Source organism: Capra hircus, chromosome 7 (genome assembly GCF_001704415.2).
Source record: "Capra hircus breed San Clemente chromosome 7, ASM170441v1, whole genome shotgun sequence".
Classification (NCBI taxonomy): Eukaryota; Metazoa; Chordata; class Mammalia; order Artiodactyla; family Bovidae; genus Capra; species Capra hircus.
In genome coordinates, this window is record NC_030814.1 from 94,348,504 (window position 1) to 94,370,056 (window position 21,553).

General features: G+C 50.4%; 1 protein-coding gene across 2 annotated transcripts in view; it reads right to left on the reverse strand.

The window, feature by feature from the left end:
* Positions 4,173-21,553, reverse strand: part of OLFM2 (olfactomedin 2) — a 74,389-nt gene continuing 57,008 nt past the window's right edge. For both annotated transcript variants that reach the window (XM_018051008.1, XM_018051007.1), the window contains exons 2-6: positions 11,251-11,400; positions 8,161-8,307; positions 7,434-7,653; positions 7,003-7,109; positions 4,173-5,356 (exon numbers count right to left, since the gene is read on the reverse strand). In XM_018051008.1, the coding sequence (XP_017906497.1) occupies positions 4,679-5,356; positions 7,003-7,109; positions 7,434-7,653; positions 8,161-8,307; positions 11,251-11,400 (1,302 nt within the window). In that variant the 3' untranslated portion in view covers positions 4,173-4,678. The remainder of the gene's footprint in view (positions 5,357-7,002; positions 7,110-7,433; positions 7,654-8,160; positions 8,308-11,250; positions 11,401-21,553) is intronic.

Here is a 21,553-nt window from a genome sequence, read left to right on the forward strand (position 1 = left end):
TGCAGATGCTAATTCCATGGCAACGGGGGCCAGTGAGAGGGCACTGCCAGATGTCTCTGAGAGCAGGGGTCCTGCCCAGCCTTCCGGTGGCAGGTGGGGGGAGTTCTGTGCTGGAACATGGTAAGGGGAGGGTCACTGAGCAGGAGGAATCCCTGCAGCAGGTGTAGGAGGGGGCGGGACTCTTCAGGTGGAGGCTGGGGGCGTGGCCCATCTGTTCTGCATGACTCCTCACAGCTGCCCCTGGATCCGGGCCTGGGCAGGAGGCTCAGAGGTCAGTCAAGGGGTTCATGGGTGTGTTGGAGAAGGGGTTATGTCCGTTCTGCACCCCACACACACACTTAATGGGGACCAGCCTGGATCTTGGAGTGGTGGGATAGCAGGGCTTGGGAATCCAATAAAATAAGCCCTGCCTGGCCTGACCCCAAGGAAGAATCCCCTTACCCCCAGAGCTGAGTCTCTTAACACAGGCCTGAGTTGCTCATAAATAGTCACCTGGGCCGACTCCCATCTGGCCAGTTTCTGGAGCAGTTGCTCTCTGCCTGCCAGCACGCTTGTCATTAAGGTTTAATGAGCCTCCTCTCAGCTCTAGCTGCTTGGCTGCCCCTCCAGACAGACCCTTCTGCCACCATCTGTGGGGGCCACGAAGCAGGCAGAGGCCCCACTGCCGTTCTCTGGGGCTTGGGGAGCCTTCGGCCCCCTCTCCTGGTCCAGTGGAGCCTCTGGGAAGGATTGGAAATGAGCACTTCGGGGCAGAAAGGTTTGCAGCGTCCTCCTCCAAAGTACCACCTGAGAAGTGGGCCTGTGCCCCTTAACACCAAACACCCAAGGAAGGTCTCCCTGAGCTCCCAGGCATCTGAGGTGCTGTTGGGGAAGGGAGAGGGTGGGGGTGCATTTTCCTGTGTGGGGCTGGCAGGGAATTTTTTTTTTTTTTTTTTTTTGCCTTGCCACCTGGCTTACGGGATCTTAGTTTCCTGAAGCAGGGATGCAACATGTGCCCCCTGTTGTCCTTAGGTGTGTGTCCTGTGTGACCCTGGGGGTCCCCACCTGCCTCCATGGACCTCCCTCTTCCTTTGTCTAGCAGCAGCCAAACCCAAAACACAAAAGAAAGTTGCTCTTAGATAAACATGCCCTGGAGCCCTCTCAGCATCCATAATTCAGAAGCTGTGGCTTCTGTCACCTGCTCCACACTCCCACCCACCCGCTCCTGCCCAGAATCCAGGCCCTGGATCCCAGGCCCTCAGGATGATGAGAGTATAGTCTACGGCACTGGTCTGGCACCTCCCCGCTCAAACTACCTTAGGGGCAGTGTGTCACTTCAGTTCGGGGTGATGTGGGTACTACCACTGGATGGTCTGCAAAGCTTCCCCTGTGAAGTCAGTCACGTACATCATAGGGGAAGTTGCGATCAGCAGGCAACCTTGGACACAGGCGGATGACGTGACCCAGGCCAGGGTCAAGGGATGGGGGGTTATTTCTCCTGCTCGTATTTTGTTGTTCAGTCGCTCAGTTGTGTCCAACTCTTGGCGACCCCATGGACCACAGAGGGCCAGGCTTCCCTGTCCTCCACTGTCTCCTGGAGTTTGCTCAAACTCATGTCCACCCATCTCATCCTCCGTTGCCCCCTTTTCCTCTTGCTCTCCATCCTTCCCAGCATCAAGGTGTTTTCCAGTGAGCTGGCTCTTCACATCAGATGGCCAAAGTACTGGAGCTTCAGCATCAGTCCTTCCGATGAATGTTCAGGGTTGTTAGAACAAAAGCCACCAATGCAAAAGTGTCAGGGTGGGGCCTGCCCCTGTGTTGTGTGTATGAGAGAAGGAGCCGTTCTGATGCCAGGCACCTGTGGGCATCGGATGCCCAATATGATTGGAGGGATGGGGTACAGGTGTTCTAAGGTGGGTGTTTTTGGTGTGTTTTTGTGTGTGTTTTTTTTTTTAAGCAGGTACAGAGCAAAGTGCCTCTCAAAGTGCTTATCCAGGAAGTGATTCTTTTCATGTCAAACTTGCTAATTTAAATGGAAATTAATTGCTTTTCTTGACGATTTCTTTAAAAATTGGTTTTAAATGCATGCATCAGGCAGTCATATTTATTATTCATTGGTTTCGTTGGCAGTACAGCCCCAGTGTCCCGCATTCCGGGAGATGCCAGCACAGAGCAGAGATGATTTAATCAAGAGAGGCCATTAATTAGAGATGGGGAGACAGGGAGGGAAGCTTCCTCCCACAGGAGCAGGTTTGGCCACCTCTGTGGCCTCAGCAGGGGGCGGTGGGGTTGGAGGGAAGGGGAGCCTGAGTGGGTGGGGCTGTTCGCATGATGTTTCTGCTAGAGATTTCAGTGGGGTGGGGGCCATGCGTTGGGGCAAAGGTGGGGGTACGGGGTACACTATCTTTGTTCCTGACCACAGCTCCAGAGGTGACTGTCCTTCCCCCTCACCTTGCTGTCACCCAGGCCACCAAGGATCTGGCTAAAATAAAGCCTTCACTGTGTCCTTCCCATTCTGTGACCCCCTTCCACCCCACCTCAGTCACATCAACAAGGCTTCTGAGGACCTGGACTCTGCTGACTTCTTTAATTTCTTCCGGACTTGTTCAACACACCCTTCCTGTCTCTGAGACTTGCTAGCTTTGCCCATTTCTTTCCCTCCAGGAGCCCCGATCTCCACGTTGGTCCCTGTTGAGGACTATCCCTGCCCAAGCCAGGGCATCAGGTGTGGGTGTGTCCAGTGGGAGACCCCCAGGCACTTTCAGACTGTTGCTACCTTTTTGTTAATAGCGCACTCAGAACTGGTGCAAGTTACACAAAATGGTTTTGAGATTAAAAAGCCAAAACAAGAAAAAGGGAAAATTCTTTTCTGTCCCACTCTCTCATGGTGGTGTTGGTGTTCAGTCACTCAGTCATGTCTGACTCTGTGGCCCCATGGACTGCAGCACGCCAGGCTGCCCTATCCTCCACTATCTCCTGGAGTTTGCTCAAACTCATGTCCATCGAGTCGGTGATGCCACCTAACCATCTCATCCTCTGCTCCACCCCTTTCTCCTTTTGCTTTCAATCCTTCCCAGCACCAGGCTCTTTTCCAGTGAGTCAGTCTTCGGAGCTTCCGCTTCAGCAACAGTCTTTCCAATGAATATTCAGGGTTGATTTCCTTTAGGATTGACTGGTTTGATGTTCTCTTTTGGCCATACCACGAGGCATAAGAGATCTTAGTTCCCCCACCAAATGACCAGGGATCGAACCCACAGCCCCTGCAGTGGAAAAACTGGAGTTTTAACCACTGGACCACCAGGGAAGTCCCATCATACCTATATTCTTAAAAGCAGCCAAACTGTTAAAAAAAAAAATGTTAAAAGTTGGCAGATGGTCACCAGTGATGCACCAGTGTGATCAGTGAGTGAAAGAAAAAAAAAAAAAACTGGCAATGGGGTTTCCCTGGCAATCCAGTGACTAAGACTTTACCTTCCAGTTCAGGAGGGCAGGTCGGGTTGGGCAGCCCTGGTCGGGTCGGGCAGCTAAGATCCCACATACCTCCTGGCCAAAAACCAAAAACATAGAAGCAATACTTGTAACAAATGCAATAAAGACTTTAAAAATGGTCCACATCAAAAAATGTCAAAAACTGACAATATTCACGTGAGGCCAGTCTTCAGCATCATGATAGAATTTGCGGTTGTTTGGATCAACTGAAACAGCTTTGGATTGGGTCTCCTCACCTGGCTTCCCAAAGGGCTAACCCTACCATGACCCCTGCCCTCATCCCTCCCACCCCACCCTCTACCCCCACCCCCGCTTCACCCCCACCCTCAGGCTGGGCTTGTGCGTGCATGCATGCCAAGTCCCTTCAGTCATGTCCAACTCTTTGCGACTCTGTGGACTGTAGCGCCCGCCAGGCTCCTCTGTCCATGGGATTCTCCAGGCAAGACTATTGGAGTGAGTTGCCATGCCCTCCTCCAGGGGATGTTCCAGACCCAGGGATCAAACCTGCGTCTCTTAAGTCCCCCACCTTGGCAGGCAGGTTCTTTACCACTAGCACCACCTGGGAAGCCCCAGACTTGTGCTTACCTGCCTCTATGCACAAAGCTCGTGTCCTCGGACAAGGGAACCCAGCTGGGATGGGCCTCCAGGCTCACCCTCCACTTCACCTCCTCTGCCTCTTCTAGACACACAAAACAATTAAAGCATCAAATGTCAAAGATCCCATTTATTCCGGCAACCCGGAAAGAAAAAGTGTAAATTAAAAAAAAGAAAAAAAGAAACAGATCCATGCACTCAACTCCTTGGGTTGGGAGGAAGGGATGTGGGGAGAGGAGAAGAGGGTCTGGGTGGGATGCAAAAAGGAAAGGGAGGGAGGGAAGATAGAGAGAGACACATAAGCAGAGAGAGAGAAAGAGACCTGGAAGGTCAGATCAAATGAAAGAGACAGAGGCATCAAAAAAAGAAGAAAGATGTATCAAAATCAGATCATAAAGAAGAGACAATACAGAGAAAACGCACCAGTAGAAATACAGAGGCAGAGAATGAAAGCTGGGTGCAAAGGTGAAGAGAGAAAAAACAGTACCCGGAGGAAGAGAGGGAGGGAAAGAGAGGGCAGGACAGAGACAGATAAACTCGGAGGGACACAGCGGAGTAGAAAGGGCCCCCGTGGCCCTCGTGTGGCAGCGCGAGGCAGCGCGAGCGACGTCAGCCCCTAGGGGTCCCCGGCGGTGCTGATGACATGGAAGAGGGTGACGTTGTAGAGCACCTGGTGGCCGTTGTTCCAGGTGTAGAGGGCCCGCTCCCGGGGGTTGTAATCCAGCATGGAGATGTGGGAATACTGGTTGTGGAAGGGCACGTCCGTGTACTCATAACTGGACGTGTTGGTGAAGTAGGCAAAGTAGACCTTGGCCCCGGCCAGGTGGGAGTTGGTCACATAGAGCACGCCGCAGATCATGAAGGCCTCGCCGGCACTGCGCTTGGGGTAGCCGGTGTCCCATGAGCGCACGACCTCCAGGGTGTGCGGGTCCAGCCGGCTGACCACGATGTTGCCTGCATTCTGGTTGGTGGTGTACACGGCCCAGAGCCCGCTCTCGTCCACCATGAAGTCCATGTCCGAGAAGCCACCCCAGGAGTAGGGGAAGGTGTTGTTGTAGCCTGCCCCGGGGAGGCTCCGCTGCACCAGCACGGAGCGGGAGCGGAAGTGGTACTTGACCACCACGTTGCTCTGGTACTTGTTGTAGAACAGAGAGCCGTTGTACACCACGTGGCCGGTGCCAGCCCACGGCTGGGGCAGCAGGTGCTGGATAAAGTTCTGACCCTTGATGAAGTCTCCCAGAGTGCGGAACTCCAGGACGCGCCGGCCCTTGTAATAGCCATCCATGTACCAGACCTGTGAGAGAGCTGTTGGTCACTGGTGAGCCACTGCCAATGACCAGGGGTCTCGACAGGCACACATCAATCACACAGTCATGAGGGGTCAGTCTCTCAGTGGTCATTACTCAATCACGGGATGTCTGGTGACCCTTCGGGACCAGGCAACATCCCGGTGACTGGGGTCACTGGGCCAGTGCCATTGGTCTCAGACACTCAGAGGACAGGGCTTGATCCCCAAGAATCAGGGAGACTGCAGTCCCTGGAGACTCGCTGGGCCTAGGAATCGACTGGTCACTGGATATGGGACTGCCCTGGGGTGGCAAGAGGTCACTTGAATCTACTGCCTGTGGGTAATCCCAGTAACAATAGGTAACTACCATGTCACCATCATCCTCTCCGTCAACATCACTCACTGTCACCATGGTAATTAGCAATTATGAGTGCTCTTACTAGTGCTGGTTATTGGGTTAAATATCTTAAAAACTGTAAGGCTGACCTTATAACCATTTTGAAGATAAGGGAACTCAGGCTCAGCGACATTAAGGAACTTGCCCAAGATTCCCTAGCTGAGATTCCCTAGCTAAGACCTGGTGGAAGTGAAGTCGCTCAGTCGTGTCCGACTCTTTGCGACCTTCTCCAGGGGATCTTCCCAATCCAGGGATCAAACCCGGGTCTCCTGCATTGAAGGCAGACGCTTTAACCTCTGAGCCACCAGGGAAGTGGGATACTAATCCAAGTCTGATTCCCAAACCTAAGTTCTTTTTGTTTGTTTGTTTTGCTGTTGTTTTTGGTGGTCGTTTTTTGGTTTCAGCCACACTTGTGTGGCTTGCTGGATCTTAGTTCCCTGACCAGGGGTCAAAATTGGGCCCCGGCAGTGAAATCACCAAGTCCTAACCACTGGGCAGCCAGGGAATTCCCCTGAAACCCAGGCTCTTAACCTCTTGGTTAAACCACTATGATGCCTCAGGAGCTCAATGACCACGGTGGGAAAGTGGCTATTATGGGCTTCCCAGATGGCTCAATGGTAAAGAATGCCAATGCAGGAAGCACGGGTTCGATCCTTGGGTGGGGAAGATCCCCTGGAAAACAAAATGACAACCTACTCCAGTACTCTTGCCTGGAAAATCTCAAGGAAAGAGGAGCCTGGTGAACTACAGTCCACGGGATTGCAAAAGAATTAGACACAACTAATTGACTTAACGATCTATGATGATGGCTGCCCGGTGACCAATATCTGTCACTAGGATAGTCACTGAGCAGTTAATGGATGGTTCCTGTGGGCCAGAGGTGACAGGCAATTGTGACCATGGGGGTCACTGGAAGTTCAAAGGTCATCAAGTGGTGCTCAGAGGTCCTAGTCCTCGGGAAGGCACTGGTCACTGGTGGTTATTTTGAGGTCAGTGCTCACTGGGAGCTAGCTGGTCAGTGGTACTAGAAACCATTAGTCTCTATACAGTCACTGGACATCAGCGGACTTGCAAATTCACAGAGTTGGAAAGTTCTTGGTCACTTGGTGGTCACTAGACAGTCAGGGGGAGGTCAAGGGCCCTGGAGAACCTAGGACAAGATGATCATTGATGTGGAGGCACTGGGCACCTATGGAGCACCACGGGCTACGTCTCCCTGACCCCGGGTTCTGACCCCCGGCGTGAGCACACTCACCCGGCTGTCCGCGCTGGGGGCCATCGTGTCCGTCATCCAGGAGCCAAAGCGGGACCCCATGGCCCGAATGGTGATGGGGTTACTGACCCCGGTCAGCTTCCCACAGCCTGGGAGGCAGCAACAGGGGGAATGAGGGTGGAGGATGGGAAGAGTCCGAGGGACACAGGGCAAGGCTGAGGGGGTGATCAAACTGAAGCGCTGGGACCAGGGGTGAGGGAAGATCCAGAGATCTGATCCCAAGGTGGAGTTAGCTTGGGGGTGAGGAGGGGTAGGGTCAGGGCCGTTTCCAGTTTGGGGGGTCTATTTTTGGCCTTGGGTAAGAAAGTCAAGGATCATCGTTTGGAAGTTAGAGGTCAAAACCGCGTTCTGAACACACAGAGGGTATTGGGGTTGGAGGTGGAGCGGGGTCAAGGTGTAGCATCAAGGCATACCCAGCTTCTGGGCGCAGGCGTGGAGCCGGGCCTCCAGGGCCATCACCCGCTGCTGCAGGTCCTCATAGCCGTAGGCGCCCATCTCCTCCTGGATGCTGGCAAGGCTGCCGGAGAGATTCCTCACCTCCTCTCGCAGGCGCACGATGGTCCGTGTGTCTGCCTTGTACTGCTCCAGGACCGAGCTCAGTGGCAACAGCTCTGTCATCCTGTCCTTCAGCTCCTGCCCCCAAGAGGGAACCCGTGGTGATCCCGACCCCTGACCGGTGACTCAGACCTGGCTCCAACCTTCAACCCACAACTTCACCCATTTTGGGGGGGTATTATTTTTATGGGAGTGTAATCACTTTACCATGTTGTGTTAGTGTCTGCCGTACAACAAAGTGAATCAGTCAAATGTATACACATATCCCCTCCCTCTTGAGCCTCCCTCCCACCCACCCTCAACTGCTGTTGTCCAGTCGCTCAGTCATGTCCAACTCTTTGCGACCCCATGGACGGCAGCATGCCAGGCTTCGCTGTCCTTCACTGTCTCCCAGAGTTTGCTCAAACTCACGTCCACGGAGTTGGTGCCAGTGATACCACCCCTTATCTTTGATGCACACCTGACTCTTGACATTCAGCCCAATTAGGACCGCAGATCCCAGTCAACCCTCTGTCCTTCCTGGAAGTAATCGGCACCAATCCCAGTTCTTCCTTTGACCTCTGACATAAACCCTGAAGGACGCACCTGGAAGCTCTTGGCTGAGAGGGACCCGTCGGCTGCCCGGAGCCGTGCATCCAGGCTCCGCATGAGGGTCTCCATGCTGCGCACATACTGGAAGTCCCGGTACGTCCGCAACTCAAGAACCTCCATGGACTGGGAGACGTTCTGAACCTAGGAAGTAGGAGGGTTAGGGCGAGCCAGACTCCTGTCCCTATCCCCAGGGATGCCACAGACAAGATCTGGTTGGGCCAGAGGCTAAACACCCAACCAACCTTCTCCCGACCTTATCAGCAACCTCCCAAAGACACGCCCAATCTATCCATCTGGTCTGGCCTCCACCACCTCCCACCTCTCCCTGCCTCCCTGCTCTCCTCGCCTCCACCCTCATTCACAGCAGTCAAGTTTCCACAGCAGCCACACTGAGAAGCATGTGGGATCTTAGTTCCCCAGCCAGGGGGCCACAATGGGGGCTCCTACAGTGGGAGCACAGAGTCTTAACCTCTGGACCCTTGGGAAAGTCTGGAGAGGGAGTTTTTCAAAAGGAAGATTGAGTCACCTTCTCCTGCAGACCCTGCGAGCTGGTTCTGCCCCTTCGCCTGCCTCCTCTTCATGTTCATCTACTCCAACCACCAGCCCAACTTCACTCTCACAGGCTCAAAGCTCCTTCCCTTCTCAGGGCCTTTGTTGCTGTTCAGTTGCTAAGTCGGGTCTGAGTCTTTGCGACCCCATGAACTGTAGCACCCCAGGCTCCTCTATCCTCCGATATCTCCCAGAGTTTGCTCAAACTCATGTCCATTGAGTCGGTCATGCCATCCAGCCATCTCATCCTCTGTCACCCCCTTCTCCTCCTGCCTTCAATCTTCCCCAGCATCAGGGTCTTTTCCAGTGAGTTGGCTCTTTGCATCAGGTGGCCAAAGTATTAGAGCTTCAGCTTCAGCATCAGTTCTTCCAATGAATATTCAGGACTGATTTCCTTTAGGATGGACTGGTTGGATCTCCTTGCAGTCCAAGGGACTCTCAAGAGTCTTCTTCAACACCACAGTTCGAAAGCATCAATTCTGCAGCGCTCAGCTTGCTTTATGGTCCAGCTCTCACCTCTGTCCACGACTGCTGGGCCTTTGCACTTGCTGATCCCTCTATCTGGAGAGCTGTTCCTCTCGTCCTCCCACAGCTGGCTCCTCTTCATCCTTCACGTCTCAGCTCCAGCATCACCTCCTCAGAGTGGCCTTCCCCGATCACCCTCCCTCAAGGGGCCACTCACTCTCTCTCCCATATGCGGCTATTTTTTTTCCAGTTGTGACTACTACTGGAACATTCTTATTCATCTGCCTCCTTCAGGTGGGGTCCTCAGAGGCAGACCTGGTGTTTGGTTTGTCCACAGCTGAATTCTCAATAATACTAGATGCTCAGTAAATACGGGTAAATGATGGAATGAAACCTCCCTTGCCCTGACCTCTCTGAATCAGCCTGAGGGCCCCCTAGGTCCCACCTCCACCTGGCTAAGGTGAGCTCCTCCCAGTCAAGGTGAACTCAGAGACAACGCTGGATGCTTGTTGAAATACGCAGACATTCTCGAATCATTGTTCATGTGACACTTGGAAGTTCTGAGGAAGCCAACAAACAGCCTGATACCCATCCTGGACATCACAAAACATTTTAATAGTCATTGTCAACAATCAGGGGACACCCCCTGGATGTGTTTAGTGTCTCCTGGTTTACAGTCTACGGGAACTTGAATACAATTTGTATTTTGCTGTTGTGTGAAAATTGTATGAATCTTGTGTGTGTGTGTGTGTGTGTATGTGTGTGTGTGTGTGTGTGTGTGTGTGTGTGTGTGTGTGTGAAAATCATTCAGTCATGTCTGACTCTTCTGCGACCCCATGAACTGTAACCCACCAGGCTCCTAAGTGTATGGGATTCTCCAGGCAAGAATACTGGAGATTGCCTTCTTCAGGGGATCTTCCCGATCCAAGGATCAAACCTGGGTTTCCTGCATTGCAGGAGATTCTTTACCATCTGAGCCACCAGGGAAGCCCTGTATAAATCTTAATTATGTTAAATTGATTCATAGTGCTTTCCCGGTCTATTATATCCTTCCACTTTTTGTCTATTCATTCTATTTAGTTTTGAGACTTTGATATTAAAACTCCAACTAAAAAAATGATCTGCTTAAAAAAGTTGTAATATATAGTGGAACTATATGTAACTTTGTTCTGTATTTTCCAAGTCTCCTGTAAATGTTTTATCATACTTTCATAACTTAAAACATAAAAAAGAAAGGGAAAAAAAAAAACAATCAGGGGACACCACATGGTCATCTTGAACTGTTCTGGTGTCGCAGGCAGACAAGACTTTGGTGCCAACAAGGGTCTCTGTCCTCAAGCTTCCTCCTCTCCAGGAGGACAGTGGGAGGTGGCTAGTCCCTCTCAACACTGACATCAGAACTGACTCATAAGCAGTTCATCTGGGTAGTGGCAAAAAACAGCAATCAGCCTGTAAAGGGCACCCAAATATCCTTGGATTGAATTGCTGTTGTTTAATTCCTAAGTCGTGTCTGACTCTTTCTGACCCCATGGACTGTAGCCTGCCAGGCTCCTCTGTCTCTGGAATTCTCCAGGCAAGAATACTGGAGTGGGTTGCCATTCCCTTCTCCAGGGAATCTCCCCAAACAAAAGATCGAACCTGAGTCTCCTACATTGGCAAGTGGATTCTTTACCACTGAGCCACCTGGGAAGCCCTTGGATTGAATGGGGACCAGTTTATATCAGTCACAATCAGAAGGGGGAGGAATCTTCACGTATCTTGGGACGGAGGGCGAGACCCTTCTTAGCAGCCGAGTCCTGAGGCTGAGTACACACTGCGGCTGGGGCTCACACACCAGAGTGCAGATGCTGCCACTGGGGTTCACCCTCCCTGCGCCCACACTGTGCTCAGCTTCTCCTCCAAAGAAGCAGCAGAGAGATTTTGACTAAAACACCCGCCCGGAGGGCAGCCAGGTTATCCGCCAGCTTTGCATAATCATGGCTTAGATCCAGTCCCGGCTGACCTGGCGGGAAGCAGAGGAGAGGGTGGGGAAGTGAGAGATTTTCACAGGGGAACCTGGACGGTTCTTACCTTCTCCATCAGCTGCCGCAGCTCCCGGCTCCGGCCGTCTCGAGAGCAGGTGCTTTGCGCAGGGATCACAGCCGTGCAGATGCATTTTCCGTCGGGGGCCTGGGCTGAGGTGTACAGCTGCCAGCCTTCCTCTGGGCTTTGGAAGAGGGTCTGCAGGGAGGTCAGGGTCAGAGAGCGGGAACCCCAAGGGGGATTTGCCCCCTCACCCTCTGGGAGAAAAAGAGGATCCCAGGGAGATGACAGATGCCCTTCCCTGGATGCTTGGAATGTCCCAGACCATGTGCTCTGCGTGCCAGGGTGTGTGATCTAAATCCTTCCTCAGGGAAAGCCCCATTTTACAGGTGACAAGATTGAGGTACGAGGGGTGAAGGAACACAGCAAGGAACTGTGGGATATGAGCCCTTCCACAAGATAAGAATTCATTCTCTCAACACATATTTGCACACGCACACACCACTGTCTCCATAACCACCATTAGAACATAGACCAGGGGACTTCTGATGGTCCCGTAGTTAAGAATCCGCCTTTGCAATGCAGGGACTTCGGCTTCAATCCCTGGTTGGGGAACTAAGATCCCACATGCTGCAGAGCAACTAAGCCTATGTGCCATGACTACAGTCTGTATATCAAAATGAAAAGCAACTAAGACCCAAGGCAGCCAAAAAAATGCCCCCCAAACAAAAACCCCTCCACCTATGTCACTCCGCCTTCCCCAACTCCTGCTCCCTAGAGGCCCAAGCAAGGTAATGGCCAAAGAGTGACACAGTCCTCACCAAGACCTTCAAGTCTTTGCCTGGAAGGCATCATTCTCAGACTCCTACACCAAATTTCAAGTTAGATGATGCCACTTAGATAATTCAATTATCAATTATGGCTGTTTCCCAAACCTGGCTTCTTGGAACCCTGGCAAGCTTATCAGGCATGCGAGGAAAAGGGGTGCTCTGTGGTCAAATATGTTTGTGTAAGGCTGAGTGAAATGAGTTTTGTTTTTTTTTTAAACGCAGGACTTATCAGAGCCTTTGAAATGCTCATGTGCATCAGGGAACTCAGCCATAATTTCCCAAACTTACTAGAAAATATCTAGTGAGTGCCTACTGTATGCCAGGCATGGGTCTGCAATAGGGACTAGGAAGAGAGGAGAGATGAAGAAAGTGTATCTATTGCTCCCCATGGATGTGGAGGAGGCAGACTTCAAGTATGGAATCCCACTGATGCTTCCAGAACTATGTGCATACATGCTAAGTTGCTTCAGTCATATCTGTTCTTTGCCACCCCATGGATTATAGCCTGCCAGGCTCTTTTGTCCATGGAATTTCCCGGTCAAGAAAACTGCAGTGGGTTGCCACACCCTCCTCCAGGGGGTCTTCCCAACCCAGGGATCAAACCTTGGTTTCCTGAACAGTGGGTGAATTCTTTACTGTCTGAGCCACCAGGGAAGCCCTCTAGAACGATATGCTGCAGTGGATGCTACAAAGAAAGTGCAGAGTGTAACAAGGGGTGTCCCCAGGCTGAGAGTCTCAGAGGAGGCATACCAGGGACGGGACATATAACCTGAACTGGAGGAATGAGTGAGCCAGTAGAAGGGCAGAGAGGAAGAGACAGTTTGGGCACCCAAATTCTGACCAATGGGACATCCCTGGCGGTCCAGTGGTTAAGATTTTGCGCTTCCATTGCAAGGGCCTCAGGCTGGATCTCTGGTCAGGAGCTAAGATGCCACATGCTGCACCACACAGCACAGCCCACCCTTCCAATTCTAATCAACCTATGGAGGAGTTGGAGAAACACTGCTCAGAAAGCATCGAATCCTCACTGGATGGAGCATGCATCATGCCGCCTTGAGCTTCCCCAGAACATACTTCCAGCCTGTCACAAGTCCCAATCTTTTTTATTTGAATGACAATGTTGTTTTTGCTTAGTTGCTGAGCAACTAAGAGTTGTGTGACTCTTGCGACCCCATGGACTGTAGCCCACCAGGCTCCTCTGTCCACGGAATTTTCCAGGCAAGAATACTGGATTGAGCGGCTTGCCATTTCCTTCTCCAGGGGATCTTCCTTATCCAGGGATTGAACCCCCTGTCTCCTGCTTTGGCAGGAGGATTCTTTACCACTGAGTCACCCAGGAAGCCTGCAATTTTAGGGGCCCTAAGAAGGCCTTCATGAGAAGGTGTCATTTAAATAAAGACGTGAAGGAAGTGAGGGAGAAGCCTTGGTGATATTAAGGGAAAGATGGTCCAAGCCAATAAAACAGCAAGTGCAAAGGCTCTGAGGCAGGACCAAGCCTGGTGTGTTTGGGAAACGGAGAAGGCTATAGCTAAAACAGAGGGAACAAGGGGGAAAGTGGGAGGGGAAAGATGAGGACAGGGATGGGACAGGACAACCTGTGCAGTGCTTATGTGCCATGGGGAGGGACACTGATTTTTGGTCTGAGGGAAGTGGGAGCCACGGTGGGTTCTGATCACAGGATAGACAGGACCTGACTCAGGTGCTCACAGGTGCACCCTGGCTGCTGGGGGGGTGGGGAACAGACTGGGGGTGTCAAGGTGGGAGACCAGGGCAGATGGGTGGAAACTGAAGAGATGGGAAGAAACTAGAAGATTCCAGTCCTATTCATAATGCATCCCTACAGACAGGAAGGAAAGTCTAATAAAACCCCAAGTGTTTTACAGAGAAACAAAGCCCCACTACCATGGACTATTTGCACAGTCGCAGCTTATCACCCAGGAGAGGCTGTTTCCATGAGCTGTAGCAGAGATAAAAGCCAGACTATGAATTATGAGCAATCCTAGAGATTCCAGCTATTAGCCCACCTATTTTCTCTCCCACTCAATAAAGTCTTTTTTTTTAAGCTAATTGGAATGTGAGCAAGTGGTATCATTGTACAGGTGAGCTTGACTCCTCCACTAATTTATAAGAAAAGCAAACCATTTATAAATGCCAACTGAAACTATTGTAATTAGTCATTCCTTGCACCTTATATACACATTTTGGAGGTTGAGGGAACCCCCACTGTACGAGGTGCTGTGAGAAGACTCTTGAAGAGTCCATTGGACAGTCAATCCTAAAGGAAATCAACACTGAATATTCACTGGAAGGACTGATGCTGAAGCTGAAGCTCCAACACTTTGGCCACCTGATGCAAAGAGCCGGCTCACGGCATTGACATTGATGACAGACATTGATGAAAGATTGAGGGCAGGAGGAGAAGGGGGCAACAGAGGATGAGACGGTTGGATAGCATCACTGACTCAATGGACATGTGTTTGAGCAAACTCTGGGAGATGGTGAAGGACAGGGAAGCCAGGCATGCTGCAGTCCATGGGGTCGCAAAGAGTTGGACGTGAGTGAGCGACTGAACAACAACCACCTCTGTGAGAGTCCATGTCTCCCCCAAGAAGGAATAAAGTCACTTACCTTCACAGCCTCCCTTTCGAGCAGAAATGGTCCAGGTGGTTTGCAGCCAATTAAGCCGACTGCGCTCTTTTCCCCACGGGGGCCCAGCATGCAAGGGCTGCAAACAGCAGCCCCCTCAGTAGTGTAGATGGCCTGTTGTCTATACAGGTTGCCCTATGGGATCTTGGAGACAGTCCTTTCCAGTGGACATTCATGACTGGCAGGCTGTCTGCAATCTAGGCTCCAGACAGGTATGCACAGTGCCTTTGGAAAGCCCCAAGGCACAGTGGCCAGGGTCCACACTGGCCAGGTCATAATGTCCATCCGCACCAAGCTGCAGAACAAGAAGTGTGTGACTGAAGCCCTCTGCAGGGCTTCAAGTTCAAGTTCAAGTTCCCTGACTGCCAGAAGATCCACATCTCCAAGAAGTAAGGATTTACTAAGTTTAATGTGGATAAATTTGAAATCATGGTGACAAAAACGGGCTCATCCCGGATGGCTGTGGGGTCAAAGACATCCCTAATTGTGGCCCCCTGGACAAATGCTGGGCTCTGCACTCATGAGAGCCTGGGCACTGTCCCCTCCTTACTCATGTGTGGGTGCTAACTTGCTTCAGTCATGTCCAACTCTTCGCAACCCCATGGACTGTAGCCCGCCATGGGATTCTTCAAGCGAGAATACTGGAGTGGGTTGCCATGCCCTTCTCCAGGGAATCTTCCCAGTCCAGGGACTGAACCCAGTACTCCCGCATTGCAGGCAGATTCTTTACCATCTGAGCCACCAGGGAAGCCCACCTGGTCTAAAACAAGAAGGATGCCCCATGGGACTTCCCTGGTGGTCCAGAGGGGTTAAGATTCTGGGCTTCCAATGCAGGGTGTGTGGGTTCAATCCCTGGTTGGGGTACTAAGATCCCACATGCTGCATGGGCAATAAGTAAATAAATAAAACAACAACCAAAAAAAAACCAACAATTTTTTTTTTTTTTTAAAGGAGGATTGCTCAAGGTTAGAAGAGTGACCCCAGGGCAGAGATAAATTAGGAGGCTGGGATTAACATACACACACTACTATACAAACTGCTGCTGCTGCTGCTACTATATATAAAATAGATAGTCAACAAGGACCTACTATATAGCACAGGGAACCTACTCAGTATTCTGTAATAGCCTATATCGGAGAAGAATCTGAAAAAGAATAGATTATACGTATACGTGGGGTTTCCCAGGTGGCGCTAATGGTAAAGACTCTGCCTGCCAATGCAGGAGACACAAGAGACAGGGGTTTGATCCCTGGGTCGGGAAGACCCTCTGGAGTAGGAAATGGCACCCCACTCCAGTATTCTCGCCTGGGAAATTCGATGGACAGAGAAGGCTGGCGAGCTACAGTCCATGGAGTCCCAAGGAGCTGGACACGACTGAGTGACTAAGCATGCGCACACGTACGTGTATGTATAACTGAATCATTTTGCTGTACACCTGAAATTTATACAACATTGTAAATGAACTATACTCCAATATAACATAAAAATTTTAAAAAGAAAAGAGTGACCCAGGAATGCCTTCCCCCTTGGATCTAAGAGAACGCAGAGCTAGTTTCACCTTTTTTCATGGCAGATATAGCTCTTAACAAACAAAAACAGAATCATGAATGTGAGTTCAAACACCTCCATCTGTGCTCCCCTGGCCCTGGTTCCCAAGCAATTTGGACGGAATCCCCTGAAGATTTTCGTTTATGCAGAGACAAAGCAGCCTGGTTCAACATAATTAACATCCCTTTCTTACATTCTGTAGCGTGTCCTTTGAAGCAAACAAGCCATTTTCTCTCAACATATGAAATATTGAATTGTAAAAGAGAAGCAAGATTTAAGTGGCACGGAGAGAAGGCCTTCATGGCTTGCCTAAAGTAATTGTCTGCGTTGGATGTACCTTGCTGGGGTAATCTCTGCAGCAGCACAATTAAATGCCTGGGGTTTGGCTGCCAAATCTCTGCATGGCAGAGATTCTGAGTTTCACCCGTGGGGTTCAAGTTCAAAAACACAGTCAAGTTCAGGTCCCAGGGAATTGCTGAAATGTCCTGGAAGGCTCAGCATCTGAGTGTCTAAATACCAGTTCCCCAGACTGGGTTGAGGTTGGAACCAAAGTTGCAAATTCTTGGAGGTCATAGTCCTAGGAATAGAGACCACCTATAAGTAATGGAAGGGGCTTCCCACGTGGCACTAGTGGTAAAGAACCCGCCTCCCAATGCAGGAGACTTAAGAGATGAGGGTTCAATCCCTGGGTCAAGAAGAGCCTCCGGAGTAGGTAGTGGCAACTTACTCCAGTATTCTTGCCTGCAAAATTCCATGGACAGGGGAGCCTGGCAGGGCTGCAGTCCATGGGGCTGCAAAGAGTCAGACACGACTGAGCACATCACTAACAGAAATGTTTGCATCACCAGGTGTGAGAGCCCTCCTGGTACAGACACTTCTGGTCTGGTAGCCCGTCTCACCTCTAACGTGGCAAACGTACTGGAGGAAGCCAGCCACTCTGTCAGTTGAGCGGTTGGTTCCAAGTTTAATATTCTTGCTAATGGGCTCTAAGAGCATAAGCCAGGCATTCAGCTAGCTCTTCCTCAAATTGTCTTTTCTGCCCAGAATTTTTCAAATGCTTTCACCCAGGCTACTGCCCTAATTAAACAGCTGTCTTGGTAACCAGTCCAGGACTGAGTAAAGACAAGACACGCAGGGAAAGTTTTTCTAGCTGTCAGGTCCAGGATCATCAGCTCGGCCTACAGCTCCATCACCTACATCTTGGTTCAGAAAACAATTCCTGGTTCTTTGGGGAGTAGAGGGATTGCCACAGAATCCTGGGGGGAGGGGCCGCCAACCATTAAGTGCTGGCTATCAGGGGTTTAGCCAACAGGAACAGAGCAAGTGGCTGCCTCTTAATGAGTCAAAGATATTGTTGCGTGTGAGGCTGCATAATTTAACCAGGAAGCAGAAATGTCTTGGGGCTCATATATTTATTTGTTCCCCGCCTTGTTCCGGAGAGGACCGCAAGTGGTTTACAAAGATATGTAAAATACCGCACGATAGCTCCAATTAAAGAGGAGAGCAGGAATTAGATATTTCTGGAGGGCAGGCTGTCAATCCAGAGCCAAAGCCTTCAGGCTTCTGCATTTTGTATTTAACCCAGTCAATCCCACTCTAAGAATGTAGCCCAGGGAAATGGTGTGGACGAGCACTCGATGGCTATAAGAATGCTCATTAAAATGCCGTCTAAAATTGGACAAGTGGAATTTTTTTCCCTCTCCAGCCTTTTGCCAACAGGGAGGCTGATTTAAAAACTCTACAGCGGAACTTCCCTGGTGATCCAGTGGTTAAGAATCCCACTGCCAAGGCAGGGGACACTGGCTCGATGCCTGGTCTGGGAAGATTCCACATGCGGTGGGGCAACTAAGTCCATGTGCTGCAGTTACCGACGCCCTCATGCCTCGAGCCTGTGTTCTGCAACAAGAGATGCCACCACAATGAGAAGCCCGAGCACTGCTAGGGAGTAGCCCCCACTCGCCGCAGCTAGAGGAGGCCCATATGCAGCAACGAAGACCCAGTGCACCGAAACTAAGTGAAACAAACTAAGAACTCTACAGGGAGGAATACTGTGTGTGTGTGTGTGTGTGTGTGTGTGTGTTAGTTGCTCAGTTGCCTCCGACTCCTTGCAACCCTATGGACTATAGCCCACCAGGCTCCTCTGTCTATGAAATTTTTCAGGCAAGAATACTGGAGTGCGTAGCCATTGCCCTCTCCAGGGGATCTTTTCAACCCAAGAATCAAACCTGGGTCTCCTGCATTGCAGGAAGATTCTTTTACCACATGAGCCACCAGGGAAGCCCAGGGGAAATACTATGCACCCATTAAAATTAAGAACAAGCAGGGATTTTTATCACCATCTTTAAATGTATCTTGAAGCAAAAGTTCTCTACAATAAACACGGACTGTTCTCGTGAAGAATTTTTTTTCAGTCCCTTAAAGTTTTGTCTTTGCAAGGGAGAAAGGAAAGAAAGAGAAAAAGTAGAGACACTAGAGCTCGAAGGAAAGCTAAGAAAAACCCAGCCCTTAAAAACCTGAACAACCAGCATATGGTCAGGCCATAAATTTGGCTCCCAGCTCCTTAGCAGCCAACTCAAAAAAGGGAAAGCTGGTCATTTATGCGGCTCCCAGTGTCCTGAAACAAAAGCACGCCAGATGCTCAGGAGAAAACTTAACTATTTTTAGTACCAAGAACAGGCAAGGCTCTCTCCCACGGTCCTCCCCAAAAAAGGAGCCCATGTGATGTCACCAGGATCTTTCCAGACAACATCCTTACGGTAGAAATGAGTCGTTTTCTCTGGACGTTCCTTCTCCCTACTCAGATGGTGGAAAGGTCAGATGGTCCGAGGGTCAGACTGCCTGGGTTTATGTACTGGCTTGGCCTCTCCCCTGTGGTATGAGTGGGATCACCTCTATAAGCCTCCATATCCTCATCTGTAAAATGGACATGATAACTGTACCTACCTCACACAGTTGCCAGGAAGCTTGAATGAGTCAAGACTACATGTGTGAGCAAGGAAAAGAGTCATCAGCATGTATTGACAGTAAGGATTTGCTTTTGTTATTATTATAATCCTCATGACAATCTAATGCCAATCTGGTAACTTTCTAAAGTCAAAATTGTTGGAGTTTGATGCAGGCATGAAACTGAGATAATCGGGAAGAACTGGTGCTGGGACTTCCTTGGTGGTCCTTCCTTGGATTAAGACTTTGCCTTCCAAAGCCGGGGGTGCAGGTTCTATTCCTGGTCAGTGAGCTAAGATCCCATGTCACTCGGCCCAAACAACAAACAAACAAACATAAAACAGAAGCAACATTGTAAAAAATTCAATAAAGACTTTTTAAAAATGGCCCACTTTAAAAAAATCTAAAAAAAAAGCAGGGGAACTGCTCTGGTGGTACAGTGGATAGGAATCTACCTGCCCATGCAAGGGACACTGGTTCAATCCCTGTGCAGGAAGATCCCACGTGACTAGGAGCAACTAAGCCCGTGCACCACAACTACTGAGCCTGAATGTTGCAATTACTGAAGCTGGAGCGCCTGGAGCCCGTGTGCCACAGCAAGAGAAGCTACCACAATAAGAAGCCTGAGCATCTCAACTAGAGAGTAGCCCCTGCTCACCGCAACTAGAGGAAGCCCTCTTATAGCAACAAAGACGCAGTGCAGCCAAAAAAAAAGTCACTGAAAGTCCATTTGATTTGGGACTGAGAATGCAAGATGAGGAAGACTCACAGACAGCTGGATGGCAGAGAGATAAAGAAAGAGAGAGCATCAAGTCCTGCCAAAGAGGGACAGAGTTGCTGCTCCGTCTTACTTGCCACGTGACTTGGCTGGCTTCTGGTTCCAGACCATCTCCTTGACATAACTTGGTGGAGAGGAGTCCTGCTTCAGAGTAACAGGCAATCAACAAGGCTCGGACGACCCTGTTCTCTGTGGCTCGTCTTCTGGCCAATGGTCCCCAACCTTTTTGGTTTCGTGGAAGACAATTTTTCCACGGACCAGGCAGGGTGGGAGGGATGGTTTCAGGATGATTCAAATGCACTTCACTTACTAGGCACTTTATTTCTATCATTACATCAGCTCCATCTCAGGTCATCAGGCATTAGATCTCGGAGGTTGGAGACCCCTGCCAGTCATCTTACTCTTCCTGAAACACATCACGCTTTTTCCTCACAACCCATCCACTGGCTGGACCCTCTGCCATCAAAACTCTTGCCTGAGTCATACAGCAAATTCCTATTGGCTATCTATTTTATATATGGTAATGTAAGTTTCCATGTTACCCTTTCCATACATCCTGCTTCAAACCGCAGCTCTGTAACAACCTAGAGGGGTGAGATGGGGAGGGAGGTGGGAGGGAGGTTCAAGAGGGAGGGAATCATACCCTATGGCTGATTCATGTTGATATTTGGCAGAAACCAACACAATTCTGCAAGGCAATTACCCTTCAATTAAAAAATAAATTTAAATTTCTTTTAAAAAAGAACTCTTGCCGGGGAGATCCCTGGCACTCCAGTGGTTAGGACTCTGAGCTTTCACTGCAGGAGGTATGGGTTGGACCACTGGTGGGGGAACTTAGAACCCACATGACATGCAGCACGGCCAAGAAATTGAAAAAGAAAAAAACTATTTTTAATCTGGCCCTATCTCATGGCTAGGCTAACCCTTCCCCATTAGGGCTCAGGCATAAATGTCTCTTCCAAAAGCAGTCTCCACTGTCCCTTCCCCATCCTACCCAACTCTCAGGCATCCTGTGCCTTTTTTTCCCCTAATACTTCTGTTTCTTCTTAGTGTATGTCAAGCACTGTTCTAAGCACTCTGCATGCTTTAACTGATGGAGTTCTACCATGACACTTAGACAGGACTGTCATTATTCACCTTTGATGAGTTGAGATTCGAACACGATCATCTGTCTCCACAGTCCTCATCACCACACTGCGACTCCCCTGTCCTCCTTCAAGCCCAGATCACAACGGCCACTGGGGGGAACTTCCCTCGTGGTCCAGAGGTTAAGAATCCATCTTGCAATGTGGGGAACTTGGTTTCAATCCCTGGTTAGGGAACTAAGATCCCACATACCACAGGGGAACTAAGACTCAATGAGGCCAAACAAATAAATATAACGGGGGGGGGAAGAAAAACAAAGGAATTAGGGGCTTCCCTGGTGGCTCAGTGGCAAAGAATCCACCTGCCAATGGGAAACACAGATTCCATCCCTGATTAGGGATCTTATCCCACATGCCACGGAGCAACTAAACTCCTGCGCCACAACTACTGAGCCTGCGCTCTAGAGCCAAGGAGCTGCAACTACTGAAGCTGCTCCGCAACAAGAGAAGTCACTGCAGTG